The 9462-nt window shown below is 41.5% G+C and overlaps 1 protein-coding gene across 1 annotated transcript in view; it reads left to right on the top strand.

Moving 5' to 3' along the window:
- DZANK1 (double zinc ribbon and ankyrin repeat domains 1) overlaps positions 1-9462 on the top strand; it is a 98297-nt gene that overhangs the window by 65372 nt on the left and 23463 nt on the right. Inside the window, exon 13 of the mRNA XM_045295174.1 lies at positions 3681-3888. Coding sequence (XP_045151109.1) covers positions 3681-3888 — 208 coding nt within the window. The remainder of the gene's footprint in view (positions 1-3680; positions 3889-9462) is intronic.

Here is a 9462-nt window from a genome sequence, read left to right as displayed (position 1 = left end):
CCTCAAGTAGAACGCAAATGTTTTGAGAATGATGATGGCAACAAATGTACAAATGTGCTTGATACAATGGATGGATGTATGGGTTGTGATAAGAGTTGTACTATCCCCCAATAAAATGATTTTAAAAAAAACCCAAAAACTAGTGCCCTAGAAGGGAATGTCACCCTGAATTTATGTACTTTTTCTGTGAATCATCCCAGGTGTTGGGCTCCCATATGAAAGAAGGCCAAAAACATTTAAATATTTGTTTGAGAAAAACAAAATAAAAACTCAAAGAAATGGAAACATATGGTTTATTCCCAGCAGGTATTCTATATGCATGTCGGGAAATCATCCTGAATTAAAAAAAAAAAAAGCTTCTTGAATGAGCTAGTTACAATGAAACTTAGAAGAAGTTCAACAGTTGGCTAATCTGAACATGATCAATTGAGTCCTGCTGGCTCCTTTTACTAAGATCAGCTGATACCAGTTTACTAGGCAGTCTTTGGCCTCTTTGCCAAAAATTTGGCCCTCCATCACTTGCAAGGAACTATGTGGTATTGTGGAATAAATGTCGGTCTGTTAACCAAGAAGTCTGTGTTTTGAATCCATCAATCACTACAGGATAATGATGATGTAGTCTGCTTCCATAAACATATACAGCCCTATGGAGGAAGCTGCTCTGTCCTGTTGCAGGGTCACTATGCGTTGGGATCCACTTGATAATGGGTGCTCATCTGCACCAACCAAATTTAAATGACGTAAGCCCATTGTCTTTTTTATTATGTCACAAAATAATGGTTTTGTTATTCACTGCTCTATTCAAGCCAGAAAGAAACTTGTTTAACTAGGCTGCAAAGTTGATTAGCAATTTAGGGTGAAAAGATCTGGCCAGCAAAGCTGCAAGGCAGTATTAATTTGGCGTCAGGGATTTTTGGTAAGATGTTTCTTATTAATTCTTTTTTCTCTGACATCTTTCACATGACCTTTCAATCAGATGTGTACGTAAGCTCAATCAATTTAGGTTTAAGCACCCAAATGGTTTCCACAGAAATTAAAGATCTGAGTATGTGTTTATTAGTAGTAGAGGTCTAATAGTATTTGCAAAGAAATGGACATAATGCTGTTTAAGAATAGATTGAAAACAAGGGACAGAATGTACTCATGAACTTCTTTTGTAGCATATTGAGAACTTTTCCCCAAGCCCTTGTATACTTTAGTACCCAGGTATATAAGATTGCTTTTGTCATTTATAGCAGCTGTGTATAGTTAGAGGAAAATTTCACAAGGTTGTTTTCAATACTTAGCACTAACCGGTCTCCTTAATATTTTATTAATTTTTCCAAGCTAGATATAAAGACTCTCAGGCTTCTTCTCATGGCTTAGAAAACATGCAAATGCACTCTAATGAAATGTGGACTTTGCCTTGGTGGTGCTGTTGAGTGAGTGTTGGACTGTTAATTTACAGTGTTAACAAGGTCAGTGGTTCATACCTACCAGTCGTGCCATGAGGGAAAAGATGAGGCCGTCTGCTCCCATAAAGATTTACAAAGCCTTGAGAACCCCCGATTAGGGAAACTATGAGTCAGAAGTGACTCAGTGGCAGTGGGATTCCCCCAACCCCTGGTTCTTTGAACAAACAACTTGGGAGGTACTTTTACCCCTAAACTCTATAAAGTGTTACCTTTCCCCTAGTTCTTTGGGGTGGCAACTTGGGGTGGGGATTCCCAAATTTTCTAGCACAGTGGATTTGTTATCTTTGTCCAGGGGATTTCCTAAGTTAACTGACATTTTCTGGGTAAGCTATAGGCAACCTGATGGTTTGATGCTTTTGTCTGGCACTGGGCTATAGTCTGCCCTGTGATTATTCTACTTACCAGGACTGGATTGGTCTGTTTAATAGACAAGAAGGTGGGATGTGAAACCACTCAATAGGACTGAGTGAATTGCCACCCACAGAGGGGATTGGTTGGTTGTGATTCTTCCGGAAGAGCAGTAGCTTGAAATTTGTCAAGTTGTTTGCTTATGTAAGGTCCAACCCTGTTGTCCTCCTTGGATGGCCCTGGCCTCCCCTCTGCTCCATTTGAAACATCAGAAAGTCAGCGTCTTGGACATAGCCATGAGGCATCACACAAATGCAACCTTCACTCAGCCAAGCATTTGTTCAAAGCAAAAGTACTTTCTAAAAAGAAATGGTCATTCTCCGCAGAATGGAGACCAGGGGTGTAACAAAACAAGGCTTTTTATTCCATTCTAACAAATATATGTTAACTAAGGGGAGGAATAGTTAGCATTTTGTTGGGAACAGAGGGAATTTCTCAGAATTAGATTGCCGCCCCTTTTCACCCCTTTATTTAGTCTTACTAGGATCTGTCCTGGTCTAGAGAGCAGTTCTCAACCTGGGGATCAAATGACCATTTCACAGGGATCACCCAATTCATAACAGTAGCAAAATGACAGTTATGAAGTAGCAACGAAAATAATTTTATGGCTTGGGGGGTCACCACAACATAAGGAACTGTATGAAAGGGTCACGGTATTAGGAAGGTTGAGAACCACTGCTCTAGAGAGCGTATGATTTAGTATGGTAATATAGTATGTTAATAAAGCAAAATGTATCTCTAGGTCACCTGTGACCCCTACTACACATGCCCCAATTTCAGAAAGCCCCTCACCTCAAGAGTTTCCTGCTCTATGATTTTAGCTCCTTTTTCTGGTTGGTTAAACCCCAAGGGAAGTTATTTCTGGACACAGCACGAGGCCCCATAATTTCCTGGCTCTGTCCCTAACACCCCCACAGAGGCAACGAGGGAACCTGAAGACGCAAAAGTGCTTGAAGTAGAGTGATTACAACTTGAGGCATCTATAATATGAGTCAAGGGCTTTAACCTTGAAGATAGCAAGAGTCTCAGAAGTGGCCTGGTGGCAGAGTTGGTGGCAGTGGCTGCTACTATAATCAGAGAAGCTGAGCAAGCTGTTATACTGGCTACGGAATGGAATATTTAGTTGGGAGGCCATTGGCAGGGAGGTCAAAGACAGATGTGTGTGTGCAGCCTGGAGGAGACCTGTATGACTGAGGCCTGCTTGCTTTCACGGCCAAGAGTAGCTAATGGACTGTGTTAAAAGTTGCTGTACATTGAAGAAGGAGGGGATGTGCTCCCTACTTTATGGGAGACTTCCAGATTTTGTCTGTGTGCTTCCTGATCCAGATCCCAAGTTCCTGTTACTCTCAAGTTGAGCCTTTTATTTCCCTAATAAACCCATATCTGTTAGGATGATCGGTGAGTTTTGTGTGGCATTGCAGTAGATTATTTAACCCTGTAGAGAAGTAGGGAGTGCTGGGAGGTGGGGGTGGGAGTGGGTGACTGGTGTAAGAAATGGTGAAGAAGCTGGAGAGTTGAAGTGTGTTTAATCTCTGCCTCATAGGAACCAGTTTTATGCTGATCCTCATTTTTCTCCCTCATGGATTTAGACAGTTCCTTATTTCATATATTACATGCACTGAGCACTTTGCATACAATTTTAGAGAGTTTATTTCCTTCTTAATCCTTATCGAATGATTTCTAGATCTTGGGACTACTAAATTTTCTAGAAGAGAATCCTAAATCTTATTAACATTGGTTTTAGGAATAAAATAGAGAACTCATTAAAGTATCTTTATTAAAAAAAGTTTTTTTAAATGTTTTCTCCCTTGCTTATAGCCTCGATCGGCCTGGCAATCCGTAAATGTTCTTTTGCAAAGATCTGACACTGGGACTCAAAAGGATGTCGGTACACAGACTGTTGGCCTATTCTACCCATCCAGCAAGCTCCTGGCAAATAAGGAACTGGAACTGATGTCTCACAAAGAAAGGCAGGAGAAGATGAGGGACCATAAACCGCTCCTCACAGCCATCAGCCCGGGAAGAGGTGATGGGACAGATGTGATTTCTTAGCACCTAACACAAAACAAAGCCATTTTTACTTTCTTCTTCCTTTGAGATTTTTTTTTCTTATTCTTTTTTCTAACTGTTTTTTCTGTGCATGAATAATAGATGTCCTCTACATTTCAAAACTCTAATCCCATCATCTAATTCATAAAACTAATGCATATACTCACTTTTTGTGTTATGCCAGAATGTTATGAGTCTTTTACCATTATTGTCATTTGCCATATCTTTAAAAATGTTTCTTTTTGTTGTTGAGAATATACACAGCAGAACATACACCGATTCAACACTTTCTATATGTATCATATGTGCCATTCTATCTTTTTAATTTTCATATTTCTTTTTTATAACTTTTTATTGTGTGTGAATGTACATTCAGCAATTCATATACACTTGTTTCATTTCATTCGATGTACCATCGCTTGTCCCGCTTCGTCTCTGTGTTTCTGTTTCCATTCCTCTCTCTAATCCTCTGAATTTTGCCCTTGAGTAAATCCTGCCCTTTTGATCATAAGTTGCTGATCATTTTAACATGAGTGTGAATTTAAATTCAAAAGCCGTGGGGACTGAAGGGCTATAGTCTTATGGGCCCCATGAGTCTCTGTCCAGTAAAAGTGGTGACTTTCATATTTTTAAGTTTAGTTCCACATTTCTCTCCCACTCTATCCAAGACCTTGTGATTCTTTTCAGAGCAGTTGGTAGTGGTAAGTAGGCACTGTATAATTCTTCTGGTCTCTGGGTTGTGTACATTAATGTTTTCAGGATCCAATCGTTCACTGAATTGTTTCCATATGTATTTTGATATTATCACTCCCTTTTCCACTATATAGGGAGAGACCAATAGTTACACCTTAGTTGTTCATGAGCTTGTCCAAGTGTAATGCAGAAATCATCTTTGTGCATTATGTTATACCAGTTGACCTTGGTGTCCCTGAGACTTTGGTCCTGAATCCCTAGCCCCAGTGATTCAGTCCTTCAACGCCTTTGGTTATGTCTACCGGAGTTCCTTAAGTTTGGTCCCTGTATGCTCTACTACATTCACAGATATACAAGAGGGTACCCAAAAAAACCCTGGAATTCTCCCCACCCTCCTATGTATTTAATTTTTTTTACAAAACAAACTATCACCTTTAAAGTTGCATTTAATACACTTGTCAAATCTGCAATTCCATTCTTGGAAACGTTTTTTCAAATTCTTCTGTTCGGTTGGCTGACAGCACCTCCTCGTTTTATTATTCACGGCTTTTTTTCCCCATCATTTTGTTGGGGGCTCATACAGCTATCACAATCCATACATGCATCCATTGTGTCAAGCACATTTGTATGTTTGTTGGCATCATCATTCTCAAAGCATTTTCTTTCTACTTGAGCCCTTGGTCTCAGCTCATTTTTCCCCCTCTCTCCCCCACCCTCCCTCCCTCCCGAACCCTTGATAATATACACATTATTATTATTATTCATGTCTTACACTGTCCAGTGTCTCCCTTCACCCAGTTTTCTGTTGTCCATCCCCCAGGGAGGGGGATATATGTAGATCTTTGTGATTGGTTACCCCCTTTCTACCCCACCTTCTCCATACCCTCCTGGTATCTCTATTCTCATTATTGGTCCTGAGGGGTTTATCGGTCCTGGATTCCCTGTGTTTCCAGCTCTCATCTGTACCAGTGTACATCCTCTGGTCTAGCCAGATTTGTCAGGTCGAATTGGGATCATGATAGTGGGAGGGAGGAATTATTAGAGAACTAGAGGAAAGTTGTATGTTTCGGCATTGCTATACTGCACCCTGACTGGCTCATCTCCTCCCCGCGACCCTTCCATAAGGGAATGTCCAGTTGCCTACAGATGGGCCTTGGGTCTCCACTCCACACACCTGCTCATTCACAGTATGATTTTTTTGTTCTTTGATGCCTGATACCTGATCCCATTGACACCTCATGATCATACAGGCTGGTGTGCTTCTTCCATGTGGACTTTGTTGCTTCCGAGCTAGATGGCCGCTTGTTTACCTTCAAGCCTTTAAGACCCAGACACTATATCTCTTGATAACCGGGCACCATCAGCTTTCTTCACCACATTTGCTTATGCACCCATTTTGTCTTCAGTGATGTGTCGAGAAGATGAGCATCATGGAATGCCAGTTTAATAGAACAAAGTGTTCTTGCATTGAGAGAGTACTTGAGTGGAGGCCCAATGTCCATCTGCTACCTTATTACTAAACCTATAAATACATGCATATAGATCTATTTCCCCATCAGCATATAGAAATACATTTACATATGTACCTGCCTATATTTAGACCTCTATAAATGCCCTTTGCCTCCTAGTTCTTTCCTCTATTTCCTTTTACTTTCCTCTTGTCCCACTATCATGCTCAGCCTTCATTTGGGTTTCAGTAATTCCTCTCAGTTACATTGCCCTTGATCAAGCCCTACCAAGCCTCTTATGCCCTACCAAGCCTCTTACACCCTCCTCACCATTGATTTTGGATCACTTGTTGTTCCCTTGTCCCTGAGTTTGTTAACACCCACTTCCTTTCCCCTGCCTCCCGCTCTCCTATGCCCCCCTCCAACTGTCTGTCCTGTTGTTTTCTCCTCCAGATTGTTTATCCCGCCTATCTTATCTAGATAGACCTGCTGAGATAATAATATGCACAAAAAACAAGACAGAGCAAAACAAAGCGACAACAATAACAAAATGACAAAAACCAGAAAAGCCTGTAAATAGTTTAAGGTCTGTTTGTTCACCTTTAGGAGTGTTTTCTGGTTGAGTCTGATGGGGTGCCATGCCCTGGCCCTAAACTCTATTTCTGGTATTCTCTGGAGACTTTGTTCTTTTTTCCCCTTGCTGTTCTGTTGCATGCCCTTAGTGTTTTGCCTCGGTGTGGTGGGGTCAGATTGGGTGCAATTCCTGCACTGTGTCTCCAGTGTTGTCCTCCGTAGCGCTATGGGTCAGTGAGGGACGTGTTTTGTAGTGGGTTTGGTAGTATGGTCCTCTCTGTATTTTGGCTGCTCTGAGCAGGAATATCGTCTTCGGGCTTGGTGGACCAGGAGGATGTGCTCCACTCTCTCTTCCTCTCCCTTCATTTGCTTTAGTGTGCTCTGATCAGAGATGTCCCTCTCCCTGAGCTTGAGCTTTGGTGCTGTCCTCTGAAGTGAATTCTTCCGCGGGGAGTGGGGACTGTCCACGTAGTTGGGTTTGGGGCTGGCCCCTCTTTCTTCACTTCTTCTAAGTTGTCAAATTACTGTCCTTGATTTCATGTCCCTCTGCATTCATGGAAACAAAAAGAAGTTGAATGGAGTGAGGTTAAGTGAGTAAGTCACTTGGGACAAGAGAGTCATGCTGTTTTTTACTCAAAACTTGTGCACTGAGATGGCTGTGTGAGTGGGTGCCTTGTCATTGTGGTAAAACCAGCCCCCTGTCTGCCACGAATTAGGCCTTTTTTTGTCACACACTGTTACACAACCTCTTCAGAACCTCTAAATCAGTGGTTCTCAATCTTCCAATTGCTGTGACCCTTCAATACAGCTCCTCATGTCGTGACCACCAAACCATAAAATTATTTTTGTTGCTACTGTCATTTTGCTACTATTATGAATCTAGTGACCCCTGTGAAAGGGTCATTTGACCCCCAAAGGGGTTGCGACCCACAGCTTGAGAACCACTGCTCTGAATAGAAAGCTTGATTAAAAGTCTGACATGGTGGAATGAACTCCAAATGTACTCCGAGTCGACATTTTCGTCCATTCAGGAAGTTGATGGATGTGCAGAATGAGGTTTGTCATCAATCAACATTTCACCTTTTTGAAACAAGAAAGCCACTCATACACTTGAGTTTTTCCCATAGCGCTGTTCTTGTAAACTGTGTTGCACATCAAAACAGTTTCTGCAGCATTTTTCCCAAACAGGAAACAAAATTTCACAGCCACACACTGTTCTCTGAAATCAGTCATCACAAAAAATGAGGTTCGAATGAAACTGCTTTTACAAAAAAATTCAAGGTGACCAGAGAGAACCTTCGCAGGTGACACCACCGGGTGCTCTAACTCAGAGCATGTTACTCGATGCTCACCTAGTGGGGTGCTGTGGGAAGGCATACTGCAAAATCTCTGCTCCACTCTGCCCAGCATAATTCTGTTTGTTTTGGGTTGTTTTTTTTTTTTTTTGAGGGGGTGGGGAGATAACTTCTTGTATTTGCAGCAAAGGTAAATGTACATATACAAATATCTTCTGTCATACCTATATATATTCATGAGTATACTCTCCTTCCTCCCATATGTGTTCAGAGTGTATGCATCTGAACATAACACTCATAAATAGCCACTATTGTAGGATTATGTATGTAACAATGTTAGTCTCTATTGCTCCTGGTAACCATCAAAGACTGTTATTTTGTTTTTAAGAAAAAGAACATTCACATTTTATTTGAATATCAAGTTTACTGAAGGAAAAGATACATCAAAAATGTAGAAGGAAAAAATTCCCAAGACAAGCTCATATTTAAAGTGCAAACTGGCATCTGTAGGTTGTCCTATAACATCAGGTCTGACGAGATCCCACAACAACTCATTGTGTGACATGGACAGAGTGAAATTCATCTGCCCTGCAGAAAAATGTGTCATTCTTCCTTCCTGTCTTAACCAGTGGGCAAAGTTGGTTCATCGAGGCAGATCTTCTGTAATGAACGTGGGAAGAGCTGCTCATGGGCCACAGGTTAATGGGAAAGAAACAAGTGAGATGCACAACCGATAGTTTATGCTTGCTTGACTGAGGTCACGTATGCCCAGACCCACTGCCTTGAATTCCAACTTTGTGACCCTATGTAGGTTTTAAGTGACTACAAGTCTTTACAGAGCAGCCAGCCTCATCTTTCTCCCTGTGGAGTGGAGTGGCTGATGGGTTTGCTAACCTTGAGGTAGTAGCCAAACGCCTATCCCATGGCACAACCAGGGCTTAGCAGTCCATATGATATATTAGCTAAAATTGGCTATTTTCCCAGTTAAGGCTTGCTGAACTTCTCACCAAAGAAGGTAAACATAACCAACATAACTTAGCTGTTCATGCCTTAGATTTTAAGATTTTGGCATATGGAAAATTTTAAGTTTTTGATGACTGCTGCAAGGAGAAAACGGGGTTATGTAAAGGCTTCTTTGTGACAAGATCCTTCTAACAGTGGCATTCAAGTGACATGAAAAAGCACCGTAGAAGTGCCAGAATTGCGCCTGGTCTGACCCCACCACACCTAGGCAAAACACTAAGGGCATGCAACAGAACAGCAAGGGGAACAGAGCAACAAAGTTCCCAGGGAATACCAGAACTAGACTTTGGGGCCATTCCATGGCACCCCATCAGACTCAACCAGAAAACACTCCTAAAGGTCAACAAACAGACCTTGAATTATTTACAGGCTTTCCTGGGTCTTTTTTACTTTTTTTGGTTGTTGTTGCTTTGTTTTGCTCTGTCTTGTTTTTTGTGCGTAGTATTATCTCAGCAGGTCTATCTAGATAAGATAGGCGGGATAAACAATCTGGAGGAGAAAACAACAGGACAGACAGTT

Source organism: Echinops telfairi, unplaced genomic scaffold (assembly GCF_000313985.2).
Source record: "Echinops telfairi isolate 266 unplaced genomic scaffold, ASM31398v2 ScPeMD7_5592;HRSCAF=6446, whole genome shotgun sequence".
NCBI lineage: Eukaryota > Metazoa > Chordata > Mammalia > Afrosoricida > Tenrecidae > Echinops > Echinops telfairi.
This window is presented reverse-complemented; position numbering and strand designations above follow the sequence as displayed.